Source organism: Pantherophis guttatus, chromosome 2 (genome assembly GCF_059756535.1).
Source record: "Pantherophis guttatus breed Tessera chromosome 2, ASM5975653v1, whole genome shotgun sequence".
NCBI lineage: Eukaryota > Metazoa > Chordata > Lepidosauria > Squamata > Colubridae > Pantherophis > Pantherophis guttatus.
The window spans coordinates 110,217,554-110,238,857 of NC_142064.1; the positions used below are offsets into that span (position 1 = coordinate 110,217,554).

At 39.4% G+C, this 21,304-nt stretch overlaps 1 protein-coding gene across 8 annotated transcripts in view; it reads left to right on the top strand.

The window, feature by feature from the left end:
• Nucleotides 1–16,757, top strand: part of TRPC4 (transient receptor potential cation channel subfamily C member 4) — a 346,099-nt gene extending 329,342 nt beyond the window's left edge. For all 8 annotated transcript variants that reach the window (XM_087888452.1, XM_087888453.1, XM_087888454.1 and 5 more), the window contains 2 exons: nt 15,438–15,527; nt 15,666–16,757. In XM_087888452.1, coding sequence (XP_087744578.1) covers nt 15,438–15,527; nt 15,666–16,364 — 789 coding nt within the window. In that variant the 3' untranslated portion in view covers nt 16,365–16,757. The remainder of the gene's footprint in view (nt 1–15,437; nt 15,528–15,665) is intronic.
• The last annotated feature ends 4,547 nt before the right edge of the window (nt 16,758–21,304 follow it).

Below are 21,304 nucleotides of genomic sequence, written 5' to 3' on the forward strand. Positions count from 1 at the left end.
CTCTTTGGGCTGGGCACCCCGTCGGTGTTTGGCCTTGGAAGCCTCTGCTGCCTTCACCACAGCCTCAGAAGGGGAGTTAGATGATCTCTGAACCAGTTCCAGTGACTCCCTCCGTAGTTGCCATCTTTTCCTCCATCTTCCCTGAATCGTTACGCTGCCCAGCTATTGAGTTGGCGCTCGGGGCTCAGGACCCTGGACAGCACCTCGCTAAGTGTCCCCACTGGGTTGAGGTTTTAAAACAGATTTGGGTTAATGTCAAGGTTCCAACACCCTGTTGAGGCAGGAGACCCTATACAACAGGAAATTTCTCCTTAATTCCAGGCTCTTTGATAAGCTTCCATCCATTATCTCTTTACTATCCTCCAATACTTTGGAGAATAAATTGACTCCTCTTCTATGTGACAGTCCTTCAAATATTGGAAGACTGCTGTCATGTCACCCTAGTTTTCATTAGTTAGTCTAATGAAGACTAGGGTGACATGACTAATCCTATCCCCTAATCATTTTTGTCACTCTTCTCTACACTCTTTCTAGCTTCTCAATATCTTTTTGTATTGTTGTGATCAAAATTGGATGCGGTATTCCAAATGTTGATCTTACCAGTGCAGTATAAAGTGATACTAGTTCTTCATGAGATCTTGATATGACCGCTTTGTTGATACAGCCTAGGACTGCATTGGCTTTTGTCACAGCTGCAGCACACTACTGGCTCATATTTAAGTAGTTATTCTGTAGGATTCTTATCTCTTTTATAGTTACTGCTATTGAGCCACTACCTTTTCTCACCGTTGAATTGTGTTTTGTTGGATAGAGGCCAGTGTTCAAGTCTGTCAAGATCCTTTTGATTGTGAGCCTATCTTCTAAAATGTTACCTATTCCCCCTCCCTGGGGGGCGTCTTGGTGTCATCTGCAAATTTTATGAGTTCCCTTTCTATCCCCCCATCCAAATAATTTTTGAAGATATTGAAGGTAGGGGACCTTATAAGGATCTTAACAGAATAATGGAATAACAGAGTTGGAAGGAACCTTAAAGATCTTCTAGACCAACCTCCTGCACAAGCAGGAGATCTTATACCATTCTGGACAAATGGCTGACAATTCTCTTCTTGAAAACCTCCAGTGATGGAGCACCTACAACTTCTGAAGGCAATCTGTTCCACTGGTTAATTGTTCTCACTCTCAGGAAATTTCTCCTGAGAGAATTTCTAGAGAAAGCAACTCTAGGTTGCTTCTTTCCTAGTTTCCATCCATTGTTTCTCATCCTGCCTTCTGGTGCTTTGGAAAATAAGTTGGAAAATAACTTCTTTGTACTTGAGGTATCCTTTTGCATACATCCTGTAAGGATTGCCTCTCCTTCCAACTTAAGAAAGTACAAACTCTTGAAACGTTCAAAAGGATTCTTATATTAAGCAGAAGTGAAAACCATCCAGCTAAAGCACAATCTGAATGCCCTTAGGCAAAGCAGTAGGATTAAAGTGGTAGAGACCCCTCCCTTTAAGTCAGAATGCAGATTTCAGCCAATACACAAGTGTGAAAATGTTTTCTTTACTATTTCCTTTGAGAACCCGAACAAACATGCATTCCCATCACTACCCTTTAAAGTGAGACAACCCACATGGCTATCATAAAAATTCCTGCAGGTAAAGGGAATCTCAGGCTTCCTTGGCGCCAGGATATAGGTTGTAAAATATCTGATAACACAGGCCATGCTAGTAAATCGAATCCAAGTCCCCCCTTCCTCCACTTGAATGGCAGTATCACTTTTAGGGAACTGACATGCTACCCTCCTTAGAAAACAAAAGGGTCCACCTGTAAAAAAAAACAAAAACAAATATACACAAGATTTCAAGATTTCATGATAGTAGATCAACAAGGTTTGTTAGGGTATTGGGAGTGAAATTTTCTCAGTAAGATTGGAGCCCTGACGTGGTGTTTAGCGACCCATTCATTGTGTGCTGATGGTAAATGTTTCCAAGCAACTAAGTATTGGACTTTCCCTCTGTGGATCCTAGAATCAAGGATTTCCTTGATTTCAAAGTGTTGTTCACCTTCAATCATGATGGAAACGGGTGGTGTAGATGCAGGTGGTCTGAGGGATGAGATTACTTCTCGTTTGAGTAAACTGATATGGAATACTGGGTGGATCTGCCTGAGTGTCTTTGGAAGAAGTAGTTCAACTGCTACTGGATTGATGATTCTAGTGATGGGGAAAGGTCCAATGAACTTTGGCCCTAGTTTCTTTGATGGTTGTAATGATTTCAAGAATTTTGTAGATAAGTATACTCTGTCTCCAATATGAAAAGGTTTGGGTTCCATCCTTTTCTTGTCAGCTTGAATTTTAAAAGCTTCTCTAGCTTCCTGTAAGGCTAATCTAACCACTGGCCATGTGTTTTGCAAATTATCCATCCACTCCTTAAGTGAGGGGATGGTGGGTTCTTCTGTTGGTATAGGGCTATAGGCATAGGGCTGAAATCCTGGCCTGTTGCTACTCTAAAAGGGGTAAAACCAGTGCTTAAATGTACAGCATTATTAAACGCAACTTCAGCAAAAGGCAAAAGTTCGGTCCAGTTATCCTGTTGAAAATTAATGAAACATCTTAAATATTGTTCTAGTACCGAGTTCAAAATTTCAGAATTACCATTAGTACAAGGATGAAAAGATGTGCTCAACCCCTGGCCAGTACCAAGTAAGCCCAAAAACGCCCTCCAAAAGTTGAAGGTGAATTGAGCCCCTCTGTCGGAGATGATCCTTTGTGGAGCACCATGAAGTCGATAAATGTGTATTAGGAATAATTTGGCTAAACTTTTAGCAGTTGGGATCTTTTGGCAGGGTATAAAATGTGCCTGTTTTGAAAATAGGTCTGTCACAACCCAAATAACAGTATTCACTGTTTGGCAATTCCACGATGAAATCCATAGTGATCTCTCTCCAAGGCGCTGAAGGTTCAGCTACTTTCTGCAATAGACCTGGGGATTTCCCCTGGCGTCTTTTTGGTGCTGCACAAATGGGGCAGCTAGCTACATAGCTTTCTATGTCCTTTTTTAGTGATGGCCACCTGTCTTTTAATCAGGTGTAAAGTTTTCACAAACCCAAAATGTCCAGCTAATTTGGAGTCATGGCACCATATCATTAAGCATAGTCTTTGGCTTGCAGGGACATACAACTTCCCACCCACCCAAGCCAAGTCTTCTTTCATCAGACAGCTGGATTTGTTGTTCAAAAACCATTCATCAGTGGCCAATGCTTGTTTAAAATTTTGGGTGATGTCATTGTCCATCACTGTTTCTTGTTTTTCCTGGGATTTGGTGACTACTTTAGCGGCTAGTTGATTGTTTTGTACTATACGTCTGACTTTGCACTAATGTATTGCGGTTTTCTGGATAGCGCATCTGCCAGAAAGTTTTCCCCCCCCCCCAGGAGGTATTTTAAAGTAAAATCAAACTCTTTAAAGTACTGAGCCCGTCGTACTTGTTTTGGGGAGAGTTTCCTTGGGGTCTTTAGGGCTTCTAGATTTTTATGATCAGTCCAGACTTCAAAAGGGGTCTTACTGTCTTCTAGGAAGTGCCACCAACGAACAATGCCCAACGAACTGCATAAACCTCTTTCTCCCAAATAGCCCACCTTTGCTCAGTCTCATTCAACTTTTTAGATGTGTAAGCGCAGGGTTGTAGTTGGTCTTGCTCATTCTTCTGAAGCAGGACCGCTCCTATTGCCACATAGCTGGCATCTGCTTGTATGACAAATGGTTTCTCCATGTCCGGGTGTTGTAGAATTGGTTCTGCCGAGAACAGCCGTTTAAGTTTTTCAAATGCTGCCTGGCATTCCATAGTCCAGTTCAATGGTTGCTTTGGTTTAAGGTTGTCCTCCCCCTTTGTTTTTAAGAGCTTGGTGATGGGGAGGGCAATCTGAGCGAACACAGGGATAAACTGGCAGTAAAAGTTGGCAAACCCCAGGAAGCTCTGTAACTGTTTACGTGTGCGTGGAGGGTCCCAATCAAGTACAGCCTGCACTTTTAGAGGATCCATCTCAACCCCCTGGTGTGAAATGCGATATCCCAAATAGTCAATCTTCTCTTGATGGAATTCACATTTGGAAAGTTTGGCATAAAGTTTGGCAGCGCAGAGTTTGTTTAAAACTGCCCTAACTAGTTTTACACGTTCTGCTTTGGTCTCGGTATAGATTAAAATGTCGTCCAAGTAGACCAGAACCCCTTTATATAAATGCTGATGCAGCACTTCATTTATTAACTGCATAAACACTGCAGGAGCTCCTTGCAACCCAAAGGGGAGCACCTTGAATTGGTAGCAGCCGAGGGGGGTGTTAAATGCCGTTTTCCACTCACCCCTTTCTTAATTCTGACATGGTAGTAAGCCTCCCTTAAGTCCAGCTTTGAAAAAATTTTCCCTTTAGTGAGGTGTGCTAACATATCTTTCATAATGCGGTTGCATGCTTTGCGATCTGCCAGTGGGTCCTCGAACCGACATCGCAGGGCCATCATGAAATGGTCGAAATCCCGCAGTTCTGGTGCATTGGCGTTATCTAGGGTCACCATCCATCTGGTTGCGGCACCCTCGAGGTCTAGGGTCACAACTCGCACTTGGGAGCCTTGGGTTTGGAAATCACGCCCATACTCTTGCATGTAGGTGAGCACATGTGCCACAAAGAATCCTAATTGTTGCGGATTCCCATCAAACTTCATCCCAAGGGGGGGAGTTTCTCTTTCCAGTTGAGGAGCCCGGGGTTGGTTGGGAATGGGCACCGGTGTGCGTGCTGCCTGGGGGAGAGGGTTTGCTGGGTCTTCTCCCGCTGCTGCTGCACCATCTGCTCGATAGGCGGGCTCCAGGAGGGGGGTGCCTCCCCTGGCATCATCCACGACTGCTGCCCTTTCAGTGCTCTTTGGTTGTTGTCCTGGCTCCCTTCGGATGTTAAGATTTTCCAAAGTCAGAGGAGTTGCGGCGACCTCAGCGCGTTAGGGACAAAAGGGACGGCGCTCCATTCCTGAGTCTCTAACAATCCCACATCTGGAGCCGAAATAGGCGCTATCGATCTCGGAGGGATTGATAGTTTAAAGGGGAACGTCTTAGGACCTCGGAGGAGACCGCAACTCCCTCGAAGGTACAAGACAAACCCTTAATCCAGAGTGAGGAAAAACCAGCCTTTCGAGACTGGCCGGAGGCGCTGACAACTCCGTGAGTGGGAAGCGAAGATTGAAAAAAGAAAAGAAGTCATCAACAGAGGACTTTAACCTAAAAAAACCCAAAAAGCATTTGATGAAGAAGCAGACGCTGGTGGCAGAGATACCGGGAAAAGACATTAGACAAGCGGCGGCAGAAAAGATCGAGCGGATTGGAGCCATTTTGAACAGAGATGACAGCGCAAAAACTTTGAACAGCCGAGAGAAAAGAGAGAGCGACAAGAATTGCAGAGGATTTAACTCCGATATAACCGGATTTTATTGGGGTGGACTGGATCAAGAGGACTAAACTGAGAATAAGAATAAGAACAGATCTTGCGAGATTGAAGGAAATAAAGAGAGAGTGAAGGAAATGCCAGAGATCGGAAGGAAATAAAGAGAGAGTGAGGAGAGCGGTGTGTCGGAGATCGGAAGGAGGATTCTGGACGGACTTCTAAAAACTGATTGCATTGGACTCTATTGGCTTCGGCCGGGCAGATTGGATTAAATTGGAAAACCGAGTGTGAAATAGACTGAGGAGAGCGGTGTGCCGGAGATCGGAAGGAGGATTGAAGGAAATAAAGGGAGTGTGAGGAGAGCGGTGTGCCAGAGATCGGAAGGAGGATTCTGGACAGTTTCTAAAAACTGATTGCATTGGACTCTATTGGTTTCGGCCGGGCAGATTGGACTGAATTGGAAAACCGAGTGTGAAATAGACTGAAGGAGAGTGTGGACATTGCATTGACAGAGACGAAACAAACTTTGATACAACGTACTTTGAGCGGACTCTTAGAAGCTACCAATATTTTCACCATTTCCACTGGCACTCTTCTAAAAAACTGGGATATATAACGATCTAACCGTTAAATATCGAACTATTTAACTATTGAACCACTGAAACAACTGGTGAACAAACGGACAATATAGCTATTAATGGTCTGGCTTAATCTTATCATAATATATTAGAACGCAATAGAATTGAAAAGAATATTTAATAATTTAGTAGTTTTTCTTTCTTCTTTTTTCTGTTGGTGACTATATAAGAATAAGTTGATTATAATAATAACAAGTTGATCACTCAAACAACCATAGAGTGTGATAAATATTGATTGAAAGCTAATTAATTTAAACAATTTAATACAGTTATAACAATTAAGATAACTAGCAATATAAATTGATATAGAATTGATTTTAGAATTACTACAAATACTGCTAGTGAAATAGATCTTTTAACTTGCAATTAATTTAAGAATAAGGTAATTTATGAATTGCTAGAAACGTGCCCTTTCCCCGCTGTTTTCCCCATTTCTACCTTCCCTCCCCCTGCTTTTCTCTTCTTTCTATATATATTATTATATTGCTGATTGCTGATTAGAAGTATTTCCACTAATATTAATCCCAACAATAACGTTTCATTTAAGCCATTAACATAAAATAGGCAATACATAATTATATGAAATTGTGGACAAGACTAACACGTACAATAGACATGGCTACTTCAAGTATATCAACTACTATTAAAACAACCAAAAAGGCACCCCAAACTCAAACACTACTAGTAGCCTCCCCAGTACAGCAAAAGACGGGAGAAGAAAAGACCAGTACCATAGGCATGCAGAATATACAGGCTGCCCTCGCAATGATACAAGAGGGAATGAAAAGGATGGAAGATAAGATGACACTAAATCACGATGAAACTAGAAAAAACCATGAACAATTGCGACTGGATGTAGGAGAAATTAAAGATGACATCAGAAATATAGATGAGAAGATAGTGAAAATCCAGCAAAATATCATAGAAAATGAACAGAGAATACATAAAGTGGAGGAAAAAACAGAAGCTACAGCCTTGAGGCTGGAGAGGATGGAGAACCAACAAACGATGAGGAGCCGGGACACCGAAGATGCACTCACGTTTCTTGAAATGGAAAAGGCATCCTTCTTCCTTAGATTCCAAAATATAGAAGAACAGAGAGATGAAGACCTGGGCGAGATTATGATCGAAATACTGGCAAAGGCAACACACAAAGATAAGGACGAAATTAGAAATGGAATTGATGAAATTTACAGAGCCTTTACAAATTATGCAAGGAGAAACAAACTCCCCAAAGAAGTCCATATTAGGTTTACAAAAAAAACAATGAGAGAAGAAATATATAGAAGAATGAGAGAGGAGACAGTTATGTACAAAGGGAGGGAAGTTCTAACATTGAAACAAGTACCGAGAAGAGCCAGAGACAGGAGAAGAGACTACAATTTCTTAAGTAGACAACTGAATAAACTCAAGATAAAATTTAGATGGCTCATACCAGAAGGCCTACTTATTTCATGGGAAGGAAGGAAAATCAGAATAGATACAATAGAAAAAGCTCAAGACTTTATGGACCAATATCTAGGAAATGAAGGAGAACAGGAAAGCAGAGATAGTAGAGAAGAACATAACCCAAGTGACCAAGAGACACAAATGACAAACAAGGAAGACAAAGAACAAAAGAAGGGAAGGTTGGAGAAGGAGGAAACAGCGGGGATCCCACAAAGAGTTACAAGAAACACAACAAAGCTCAAAATAACAGACAAATAAACACTAGCAGAAATGGAAGAAGAAATAAAGCTCATTTCCATAAATATAAATGGTTTAAACTCATCAAGCAAAAGACATCAAATGTTTACAAGGTTGCAAAAATTAGAGGCAGACATAATTACATTACAAGAAGTACACATAAGAAAACAACAGAAAAAACTACTTGAAAATAAAAAATTAGGAGTAATATATACATCTTTAGGAGATTGCAAAAAAAGGGGAGTGGTAACATATATTAGAGATCATATAAGATCTAAACTGATTTACACTGATAAAGAAGGCCGAGTCTTAATGGTAGAACTAAAATTGGAAATAAAAACAATATTGTTAGTAGCTATTTACGCTCCAAATGGAAACCAATTAGATTTTTACAAAAAATTACATGACAAACTAAAGGAGTTGGACTACGAAAATGTATGCATTGTCGGCGACTTTAACGCGATAGTAAACTTACGAGAAGATTACCACAGCACTAGGAAGAATAAAATTAAAAGGAAGACATTGCCACAAACATTCAAAGATTTAGTACAAGAAATGAGCCTACACGACACCTGGCGAGAACTAAATACCAAAACAAAACAATATACATATTTCTCGGGCCCACATCAATCGTGGTCCAGGCTGGATATGGCTTGGATGACACCTCAACTAAGTAAAGAAACACACGAAGTAGAAATTATGTCTAGTATATGGGCCGATCACAATCCTATCAAAATAGTCTGGAAAGGTTTCCGAAAACAGAAGAGATGGAAAATGAACACAAGTATAATAAAGGAAAAAGAATATCAGCAAATGATAGAAAAGGAAATCAAGATATTTCTACAAATAAATACAAAAGACACAACATCATTACAAAACCTATGGGATACCACGAAAGCCTATATTAGAGGCCTAACTATTGCATATATGGCAAGAAAGAAAAAGGAGAAACAAAGAATCAGAAATGAATTATTGGAAGAAATTAAGACAGAGGAACTTAAATTACAACAACAGCCCAACAACACGAGTGTGCTACAAAAGCTAAATTTGGCCAAACATAAACTGAATCTAACCACAAAAACTGAATTGGCACAGAAAATAAGAATGGTAAAACAAAATAATTTTGAACATGCTAACAAAACTGGACGCTGGTTAGCATATAAGCTAAAAAAGCAAACAGAAAAAAGAATTATACACCAACTCCAAGACGAATCAGGAACTCTTTACCACACACATCTGGAGAAGAAAAACATAGCCAAAAAATTTTTTCAAAAACTTTATTGCCAGGAAGAGGTCCCGGAAGACCAAATAAAAAAATACCTCCAAAAAACCAATCTTATGCACTTCACAGAAGATCACAGAGAGATGTTAAACCGGCCCATAACAATGCTGGAACTAATGGAAGCCCGCAAAAAACAAAAGAACAATAAGACTCCAGGACTGGATGGAATTCCTACTGAATTCTATAAACTTTGTCAACAATCGATAGACCAAATACTGTTACAAGTTTTTAACGAAGCACTACTGATAGCAGAAATTCCAAAATCTTGGACAGAAACTATTATTACATTAATACACAAAGAAGACTCAGATCCGACGCAAATTAAAAATTACAGACCAATTTCATTACTCAACGTGGACTATAAGCTATTCATGTCAATACTAGCTCAGAGACTCAAAGCAATAATACATAACTATATACATCCAGACCAAAACGGTTTCATACCTAAAAGACAAATAAAGAATAATTTGAGAATGATTATAAATATTCTGGAATACTATGATCAGAAGATAGACAGAGAAATGGCCATAATCTCCCTTGATGCCCAGAAGGCCTTCGACAATTTGAATTGGTCTTTTTTCACAAAACAACTTGAACTAATGAACTGTGGAGAGAAATTTCATAATCTGATTAAAAAAATTTATTCCCAACAAACAGCAAAAATCTCAATAAACGGTGACATGACACAAATTTTTGATATTCAGAAAGGAGTACGACAAGGATGTCCCATGTCACCGCTAATATTTATAATAGCATTGGAGGTATTATTAAACGAAATAAGGAATGAGGAAGAAATCAAAGGACTCAAGATCCGGGGAGAGGAGTACAAATTGCTCGCCTTTGCAGACGACGTAATTTTCAACTTGGAAAACCCAAGACGATCTGGACCCAGACTGATGTCGATGATAGAACAATATGGGGAAGTCGCGGGCCTCAAAATAAACAAACAAAAAACAAAACTAATGACGAAAAATATGACCCAGACTCAGAGATCGGAATTAGAAGAAGAATTAGGAATCCAATTAGTAAAGAAGATAAAATATTTAGGTATTTGGCTGACGGCGAAAGCAACCACGATTAAAGAAGACAATTACACGAAATTACTAAAAGAAATTAAAAAAGACCTGGAAATCTGGAACAGGCTACAATTGTCATTGATGGGCAAAATCAGTTCAATTAAAATGAATATATTACCGAGGGTACTATATCTATACCAGGTAGTACCATTACATCCAGGAAGGGACTTCTTCAAAAATCTCAACAAAATTACAATGACCTATATATGGCAGGGAAAGAAGGCCAGAATTAAGATTAAAGCGCTACAAGACACACAAGACAGAGGAGGCCTTGCAGTACCAGACTGGGAGCTATATTATAAAGCAGCCGGATTGACCTGGATCAAAGAATGGATGAGATTAGATGACAAAAGAATGTTATATCTAGAAGGCTTTGATCTCATACGAGGATGGCACGCGTTCCTATGGGATGGACCAGACAAACAACACATGTACTTCCAAAGACACATAATTCGGGCCTCACTCTTCAAGATTTGGCAGGGAATTAAGAAAACTTATTATACTAAAATACCAAAATGGTGGTCCCCGATGGAGGCATTGATATTTCCAAATACCCTTGAAATCGGAAAGATGATGAGATACCAAGATTTACTGAATCATGAAGGAGAACTCACTCCAAGACATCAACTCCAAAATGGCGATATAAATATTGATTGGTGGCACTACACTCAAATACACTCAAGATACAATACGGATAAAATCAAATATGGAATTGCAAAAGATCTGAACGAACTGGACAGAATTTTATTAGGAGCAGACCAGAAAATGATTACTAAAACATATAACTACCTTTTGAGAGACAAATTAATAGAAGAAACAGTTAAACATAATATGACAATGTGGGCCAGGGACATAGGACATAATATTCAATTGGCAGACTGGGAGAAATTATGGAAGCAGAACATAAAAATGACAAGAGCCACATCTTACAAGGAGAACCTCATTAAGATGTTTTATAGATGGCACTTACCACCAGCCCCACTTGCCAAAATACACCCAAACACTTCGGCGTTGTGTTGGAAATGTAAATCAAAAAAGGGGACATATTATCACACTTGGTGGAAATGTAGGAAAGCCCAACACTATTGGCAAGATATAAAAAATATTATCGAAGAAATAACGAACATTCAAATAGAAAACAGTCCAGAATTTTTTCTATTTGGCATGATAACGGCACAACATCTTAAGGAAACGAAATATCTCATCATACATATCTTGACAGCAGCAAGACTACTGTTCGCGCAAAACTGGAAATCAGACCAACTCCCATCCAAAGACAAAATCGTTGCAAAGATAACAGAGTGTGCTGAAATGGACAGATTGACGCTGGAACTCCAGGAAAAGGAAGAAAGCGAATACTATCTTGTATGGCACCAATGGTATCAATGGCTGGAAAGGAAAATCAGCAAAAATGTAGAGGACAGAAATTAGGGTAAAGACTTTCACAAGGAGATGAACCCATAAGAAATGTAAATTGGTAGTGAAAAGTTATAACATTGGAATTAGACATTTAATAATTACTCTTTATTAAACTATATAAGCTCAATGACATATATTCTGTTGATGACAAAAGTGTAAATGTAAAATGTTAGGTGGGTTTGTAGGTGGTGGGTTTTTTGTTTGTCTTTGTATTGTATTGTCTTTATATCTGTGTTTATATTTTAATAATAAAAAAAAAATTAAAAAAAAAAAAGATTTTCCAAAGTCTCCATCACTAATTGGGTTATATGCATCTTCAGATAGTCCTCCCTCAGGGGTGCTTTGGTCAGTCCCCCCTGGTCAGTAAGGGCTTCTAATTCCAGTTTCCATCCCGGTTTTCAGTTGCCATGGTTGAGGGTGACTCCTCTGGTTCTCTCATCCCAGCCATCTTTCTTCCCAATGCCAATCAACCAGCGGGGTTTTTCCAGATTCCCCAGGGTTACCTCATCTTCTCCGATGGGTTGCACGAGACAGGCATCCGACTGGGTGGCAGTTGCTGTCTCTCCCCAGCAATCGGTTTCTCCCAGCTCTCTGCTTTGTTCAGACATGGTTTGCAAGGTCCCCTTAGTAGAGCGAAGATTGCTTCTCTGGGTTGACCGTTTTGCAGATTGTGCTTTCTGTAAGGATCGCCTCTCCTTCCAATTTAAGAAAGTACGAATTCTTGAAACGTAGTTGTTCAAAAGGATTCTTTTATTAAGCAGAAGTGAAAACCATCCAGCTAAAGCACAATCTGAATGCCCTTAGGCAAAGCAGTAGGATTAAAGTGGTAGAGACCCCTCCCTTTAAGTCAGAATGCAGATTTCAGCCAATACACAAGTGTGAAAATGTTTTCTTTACTATTTCCTTTGAGAACCCGAACAAACATGCATTCCCATCACTACCCTTTAAAGTGAGACAATCCACATGGCTATCATAAAAATTCCTGCAGGTAAAGGGAATCTCAGGTTTCCTTGACGCCAGGATATAGGTTGTAAAATATCTGATGACACAGGCCATGCTAGTAAATCGAATCCAAGTCCCCCCTTCCTCCACTTGAATGGCAGTATCACTTTTAGGGATCTGACACATCCCTCCATATAGATGCAATTCCATTGAGAACTACACACTGAGCCAGTCCCTAATCCATCCAGTGGTGATGCTGTTTATGCCACTTTTTTCTATTTTATCAAGAATTATATTGTGGTCTACTTTGTCAGATGCCTTACTGAAATCTATGGTAAGTAAACTGTCCAGCGTATTTTGCTGGCCCACCAATTTAGCCATTTTGCAAAAGGTCTGGCATGCTCAATTTTTGACATATTCCTGTTAGCTTCTAGTAATAGCTTTTCGTGGTTTCTAGGGGTTCTCAGGTCCATTGCTTGATTATCTTTTCCAAGTTCTTCCCAGGTATTGATATCAGGCTGATTGGTGTGTAGTTTCCCAAGTCCATTTTTAAAAAAAATATTGGAACCACATCCATTTTTTTCCAGTCCTTTCATAGTTTCCCAGTGCTCCAGGCTTTTTCAAATATGCTTAGTGCTTCCAAAATCAAGTCTGCCAACTCCTTCAGACCTTGGGATGTAATCCATGTCCTGGTGATTTGAATTTATCCAGCATTAGCACTTAGACTTATATACCACTTCATTTTAAACCCCACTCTAACCAGTTTACAGAGTCAGCATATTATCCCCAACATTCTGAATCTTTATTTTAACGACCTTGGAAGAATGGAAGGCTGAGTCAACCTTGAGCCGGTGTTGTCTTACCATTTCATTGTCTATTTTGACTTGTATTCTTAATCTGTCCTTTATGGTACTGCTTTTGATAGATTGGACTATTTTTTCCTTTTGTGAAAAGACAGATGCAAGGATTTGAATTAAGCAGTTCTGCTTTCTTCCTCCTTTTTTCCATGTTGAAAGAAACATTTTAATTATTATTACTGACATTTGTTGCAAGTTTTAGTTCATTATGAGCCTTAGCTTTCCTGATGTATTCTTTGCAGATTTGGACTATTGTTAAAAATTGTAAATTTTAAAAATTAAAATATATTTATGAGAAAAACATTTTTTTAAAAAAATCTGAATGTGCTTTTAAAAGATATATTTGAAAGAAGGCTGAAAAATGTTTTTATCCATGGATGCCACTGATCACTTTTAAGGAAGAACATCACTTTTTATTAAAAGTGGTCAGTGGCGTCCATGAACATTTTAAAGCCTATTTTTAAATATGCCCTTAAAAAGCACAGTTGTCTAATTTTCTCTAACATATTAGACAAATATTATTTCAGATCCCTTATTAGGGCGGCCGCGCGGGTGGTTATGGGTGCAAATCGGCGCACCCACATAACACCCCTCCTGCGCGAGCTGCACTGGCTCCCGGTGGTCTTCCGGGTGCGATTCAAGGTGTTGATCACCACCTTTAAAGCGCTCCATGGCTTAGGACCGGGGTATATACGAGACCGCCTTCTGCCATCAACAACCTCCCACCAGCCAATACGCTCCCACAGAAAGGGCTCCTCAGGGTGCCGTTGGCCAAACAATGCCGACTGGTGACATCCAGGGGGAGAGCCTTCTCTGTGGGGGCACAAGCTGCCCCTAGAGCAGCCCGACCTGCGTACTTTTCGGCGCGCCCTTAAGACCCTCCTGTTCCAGCAAGCCAGACTGGCCTAATATGAATTTTATTATGGGTGTATGTGGGTTTTAAATTTGCAGGCCAATTTTATATATTGATTTTAATTTGGTTTTAAATTTTATAAATCTATACACATAGATTTAATATGGCTGTACACCGCCCTGAGTCTTTCGGGACTCTAATAAACTTGAAACTTGAAACTTATTCTTTAGTAAATGATAGCATGCAATTTGGCCTTTTCCACAAGCCTATCAGCATGAAGTTAATTACAATATGGTCACTAAATGCTATGATATGTTTAAATAGTAATGGCAAAATATCACAGAATGGATTATGTATTAATATTTTAAAATTAAACTAACAGAGTTTACTATGAATGCAGTCCTAATTTAACATCTCTGTATTTGAGTGTGCAGCAGTCAAGTAGAGTCAAGAAGATGTGATCTTTATTTTAACTTCATTTTATTTTCTATGTATTTATATCTCACTTTTATTATTTTTATAAGTAACTCAAGGCAGTAAATATACCAAACTACACCTCCTATTGTCTAAATTATAACAAAGGACTTGAAAAATCCTTCCTACACATGTAATACTCAAGTGCATTTTGTCACTGCTTTGTGCACAACCTAGTATAATTAAAGCGGAAGTTCATAAGAAGAGACAGAGCTGTTTATCTATTATTCACTATGATAAGGCAGATTGGGGAACACTTTGTCATTCAATTTCTACAAGAGCATTTTCAGCAGATGATAATAAATATTGCACTCTGTTCTACCTATAATAATTCAGTGACTATGTCCCAATCTTTATCCCAAAGGTGTTTTTTTCAGGAGGCAACTTTCTTGTACTTTCTTGTTTTTTCTTTGAAGATGTTTCACTTCACATCCAAGAAGCTTCTTCAACTCTGACAGGATAGTGGGGAATGGAAAGACAGATGTCTGCAAGGAGTATAAATCCTTCCATCCTGTCAGAGCTGAAGAAGCTTCTTGGATGTAAAGCAAAACGTCTTCAAAGAAAAAAAACAAAAAAAATCCAGTTGCCTCTTGAAAAAAACACCTTTGGGACAACCATGACCTTGGATCTCTACAATGTCCCAATCTTTAGGACATGGAAGACAACAAGGAGGCAACAGAAATTCCCTTGCCAGTGTGAGGAAGATGATATCATTAGCCACAGAGGTTCACCATTTAGACTTTTCAGAACAACTATCTTGTTAATTAAATACTAATCAACAACCTTGTACTTATATTTCAGGAGGTGATGAGGAATTTGGTTAAGAGATACATAGCAGCAATGATAAGAGATGCTAAAACTGAAGAGGGACTAACAGAAGAGAATTTTAAGGTAACTGTTCATATAATGAACAATTTAATAACAATGAATCACAAAGTTTCAACTGAGATCTGTTTAATGTATGACTTTACATTACATATAGTTCAAAAATAAAATTATTAATATATAATGTTTCTTCTACCTCTTCAGGAATTAAAGCAAGATATTTCCAGTTTTCGCTTTGAAGTATTGGGTCTTTTAAAAGGAAACAAACTGGCTAATTTACAACACTCTAAAACAAGTACAGAAGTCTCCTCCTTGACAGAATCTAATGAAGGAAGTGAAAGTGGAGGAAATGAAAAAATCATGAAGAAAAACCTCAGTCTTTTCAAAATAACTACAATGATTCACCCAAGAGTAGTAGCAAAAGTCTCTAAAGCACACAACCAAAGCAATGGGTCAGCAATGATGCCAACTGAGTCCACAAAGGACAAACAAAAGAAAGTAAGCTTTGTAGCTGATGTAAAAAAACTTAGGTTGTTTCATAGACATTCAAATAATAGCTCTACTGAGCACAGTACAAATAAAATTTATTCAATTTCTGAAGAAATTTCCCATCAACAAGCAGAAAAACATAAAGTAATTGAACTGGGCGATAAATCATTGGCTGTGAACTGTGAGCTAAATAAACATGATCTCAGTGCAAAGTACACAGTTCCCAGTAACAAGCAAGGTAGAAAGGAGACTTTCAACTCTATGCTGAATAAGAAAACTGCTCCTTCTGGCTGGAAAATCACCAAGGGGCAGGGCTCAGATTTCCCCAGAGAAATGCTAAACAATGAGCAGGACATCAGCATCTTAAAAGAAGAAACAAATATTCAGAGTAGCTATATGACAACAAGGTTGTGATGAAAGCAGGCAGAATCTGTAAAATTATGTATAAATTGTAAAATGATTTGAAGCAGAAATACTTAAACCTTAAATACTTAAATACAAAATACAGTATTAGAGTATACAGTATTAATATTATTCAAAAACTGTAAGACAAAATATTGTTATATAATTATATCACAAAAAAATAAACAGAAAAATCTGTTTTGTAACCCATTTTTGTTTTCACAATTACTTTTACATATTTTATTAAGCAGGAGTGTCCGGAGTTCTTGTATTGTTGCAATAAATACAGAAAGGTTTATAGATATCTTTTTCAATCTGAATTAAAAAACATTTTCTGTGTGATAGTTAGTAAATATTTTTCTATGTAAATAAACATAGCTTAATAAAAGTGTGAGCCAATATGAATGTGTTTTAATGTTTTGTGTGTGTGTTTGTACTATCTGAATAATTATTAAACTTTTCATTAAGTTATAAATAAAATTTGAAACTTGCCACATTAATTTATTAAAATAATTATTTTCCACTAAGAAATATTTATGTTAAAATATTTCATCAACAGGAAACTGGGTGTCCTTCAGATATTCAGTTATGTCCCATAAATCACCGCCAATAGATCCCAGAGCCTGTTATTGTAGTTCAGTATTTTTGCAGGGACAGCCTCAACCTGTTTCAAGTGTGGAAAAGAGGGGCACCGAGTTGCAGAGTGTCGCTTGCAAACACCTACCTGAAACCTGAAACCACCCACCGGGGGGGGAACCCTGCAAAACCTGGCCGGCATGGGAAGGAGACTGCCCTGAGGAGCAGGGAGACTGTAGAATTTCCATCCCTCCCCCACTCTTTGGGGAGGAAACCCTGGCATCTCAGCAGGAGGAATCACACTCATTCGGAAGCGATCCAGAAGAGGAACCACTGGTAAGCAAACCAATTAAACCACTTACCCTCCCCTTAAGACTATTTATCCCAAACCAGGACAGGGAGATAAATATCTTCACTCTAGTGGACTCAGGGTGCACCCATTGTTTGATCAGCCCAACCCTAGTAGGGAAGTTGGGGATTAACTGCCAACTAGATGGGTCAATAGCAAGAGGAGAGCCAGCTTCTTTTGCCACTGAGCCTCTATGTATTGGAAGCCACAAGGAAATGCTTACATTTATAGTGGCACCTGGCATGGAATGGCCGTTAGTTTTGGGCCTTGCATGGCTGAAAAAATGGAACCCCAAAATCAATTGGAAACAAAGCATCATAAAATTTCAGATGCACACGACTTTTGCTGAGAATCCACATAAAGGAACTGAGGGGGCAGAGAACCGAGAAACAGACATGCCTGGTCACGCCATGCCAACTGAGGGCATATCCATAGAATACAAGGATTTGGCTGAAGTTTTTAGTGAAAAAGCCTCAGACGAGCTCCCTCCCCACTGCGTCACAGACTGTGCGATAGAAATCTTACCCAGTACTAAACTCCCTAAGGGAGTTGGAAGAGCTGAGAACATTTATTAAGTAAAACCTAGCAAGGGGTTTCATCGAGCCAGCCTGACCAAAAATCGGAGCTCCAGTGCTATTTAGAGAGAAAAAAGATGGCTCAAAACATCTCTGTGTTGATTTTCGTACCCTGAATGTGATCAGTGTGGAGAACATGTACTCCCCCTTATGAAAGATATGCTGGCACACCTCGCTAAAGGGAAACATTTTTCAAAGCTGGATTTAATGGAGGCTTACTACCGTGTCAGAATTGAGGAGGGCGAGTGGAAAATGACATTTAACATGGTTTTAAACAAACTCTGCTGTTGTTGTGATGAAGAAAAACGCATAGGCAGGAAGAAGGTTAATGGGAAGGCACACAGAACAGCTTCTGGGAGCTCCCTTTTATTGACCTTTACAGTTTTCGTGGCAGAAGCTGATTCATTGATCAAAGTTCACTTGTTTGGCTAAACAAAGCTCATGCTATAGGGTATGCTATCCATGTGGACAGCTCATGGACAGTTCATGCTTTCCTGCTGCAAACAATGTGATCTGCCTACATGACAAACCTCATGTCTCACACTTCCTGAGATAGGATCTTTAAGGATCATTGTGCTGACGCTTGCATTCCTCAGCGTGGTTTGCCAGCTACTGAGAAAGCAACCACCCCCACATGTCCTCCTTTTTATTTTAGTCTTTATGCATACATAACTTCAGATCTGGAGGGCCGAATTTTTGGACGAAATACCATCAACAAACCAGGCAAACATTGCACGCAGCAGCAACAGCAAATTAAGGCAATGATAACTAAGATAACGACAGGCACTATTTGTCGCACCCATCCAAAATCTGGGAGCCAAGACCCCATGGGGATTGTGGAATAGTGGAACCAATTGGATTATCTGCAATCATGTTTTCCATGTGCTCAGTTGTGGCTGAAATATTTGCTTTATGATCAGTGATATATATACAACAATGTGAATGGATTAAAGCACATACACCACCCTTGGCTGCTAAAATAATATCTAAAGCATAACGATTTTGTAAAACTACCTCTCGAATTTGCGACATTTCTTCATTTATCAATTTTAAGGATTTGATAGTAGCATTGAATAAAGCAGTAGTCCAATTTGATAAGATATGTAAATCTCTATAATTCATCATTACTCCTAAAGGAGGAATAACACCCCTTGCTAACATGGTCTCAGTGTAATGATTAATGGGATCTATATTTCTACGATTCCGTAACTATCTTTTAGGTTGATGATCAGATATCACTACGGAGGGAGCAATATATCCCAAGGTACAATGACTGGACCACCATGCAGGGATACGTTGATATGCTTGCCTACCACATAACATCCAAACATTACCTAATGTGTTAATTGTTTGATTATCACCCCCTGCTAATTGTTTGACCATTGATCTTACCAAATTACATAAAGAGAGACTTCCAGCGGTCACACGTGTTGGACACCCTCCCCTTACCACTACTGGACACCCAGTCAATTGGTATGTACAGCCATAAGAGGTAAAATTATGAAGATGTTCCATTATAGTGGCATTCAGAAAGGTATTATGTCTCTCAATAGTGGTGTTAAGAATGAATGTCGTGTTACAATAGGGATACTTTCCAACATCAACAGATGCCTTCCTAGTATGGTTAATGAATTCCCAACAATATGCCACTACTTCTTGAAGTCTGCTACCAATGGCTAAAATAGTATAATTAACATTTTCTTTTTGTAGCATTCCGGGGATCCAAGGAGGTTATTTCCATCCAGTTTCATTAAAAGGAATAGCATGTATTAAAAGTCCTCCTTTGGCATGTGGGGGAATGTGCATGCAGATCCATCAGTCTTGTTTACTAATCGAGAGATTAGCACATCCCATATATAGGAATTTTGTTCCCAAAGTCCTTGCTCTGGAATTCCATCTTGCAAAGTCACTGTAGCCACGCCAGGAGGAAAAATGCACATAAAAAGAATACACATTACAATAGTTACAGAATTAGCATTTAAACAAGCAAATGCCGCTACCAAAAAGTTCTCTGGTGTCTGCGGCATGTCCTTTTCCTGTAGCAATTTTGTAGATTGAGCAGAGAGGGCCTTAATCTGCCCCCAGGTCACTTGATGTGTCTGACAAGGTGCTCGGTCCCAATCCTGCTGAGGGTTCTGCAGGCTGAGTGAGAAGTTCAGGATCGGGTTTTTCAGTCCTTGGTGCCATGCCATCCTTCCACAGTTTCACACACCGAGCAGGGATCCACACCGGACCTGTAGGAGCAAGCACAGCAGCATATCCCCGTCCCCACATCAATAAGGGAACAGGTCCATGCCATTCGGGATTAGGCAATAATCTATACATTACCTGTGGCTGGGGATGATTTATTCTAATTCCAAAATGATTATCTACTGAAGTTGATAATCTGAAGTTGATCTGTGATATTAAGATGATTCAGAGTAAACAGAACTTTATTCAACCATTCCTGTTTACCAGGGAGACCTATAGGAATCCCTCCTGTTTGTTTATGTTTATCCAAAGCAGATTTTAATGTAAAATTTGCTCACTCCACTATGGCCTGTCCCGTAGAGTTATAAGGTATGCCAAAAAGATGTTTAATTTGCCATTTGTCACAAAATTCAGCAAAGGAGCGACTACAATATGCAGGGCCATTGTCTGTTTTTAACGTAGAAGGTAGGCCCATGACAGCAAATGTTCGAATACAATGATTAATAACATGTTTGGTGGCTTCTCCTTCTTGAGGAGTAGCCCAAATAAAATGAGAAAAAGTATCAATAGTTACATGAAGATATTTCCAAGGAGCAAAAGATATTTCCAAGGATGTATTGGGTTACATCCATCTGCCAAAGTTCATTTGCTTTAAGACCTCTCGGGTTCACCCCAATGGAGGGAGATGGGGTGACTTGAGAACATTGAGGGCATTGTTGTATGCCCTCTAGCATGATCTAGAGGAATATGAAATTGTTTTGCAAGAGCCTTGGCATTTTGATGAAACATAGAATGACTTTCCCATGGAGTAACAGACAAATATGCTGCTTTGTTGCAGCATCTGCAACAGCATTTCCCTCCGACAATATGCCTGGGAAAGACTGATGACTTCTAATATGTGCGATGTAAATTTGATTCTTTCTAATTTGCAAAACTTGCTGTAATGTCAAAAAGAGGGACAGGAGATCATCATCCAAAGATGGTGTAACATATGCACCAGGGAGAGAGGTGACAATTTGACAGACATACTGGCTATCTGAAATAATATTGAGGTCTTGAGTTGGAAAGATTTGCAAGGCCAAAATTACAGCTGGAATCTCTGCACGCTGAGCGGACTTTTGCAGAGGTGTAATTTTCATAACCCATTTTCCATGTTCAAGCCAGGCAGTTGCCCCCCATTTTGGCCCCCCATCAGTGAAAACTGCGAGGGCATTCACCAAAGGTTTTAATGAGATACCATTTTGGACTATGATTTCTACTTG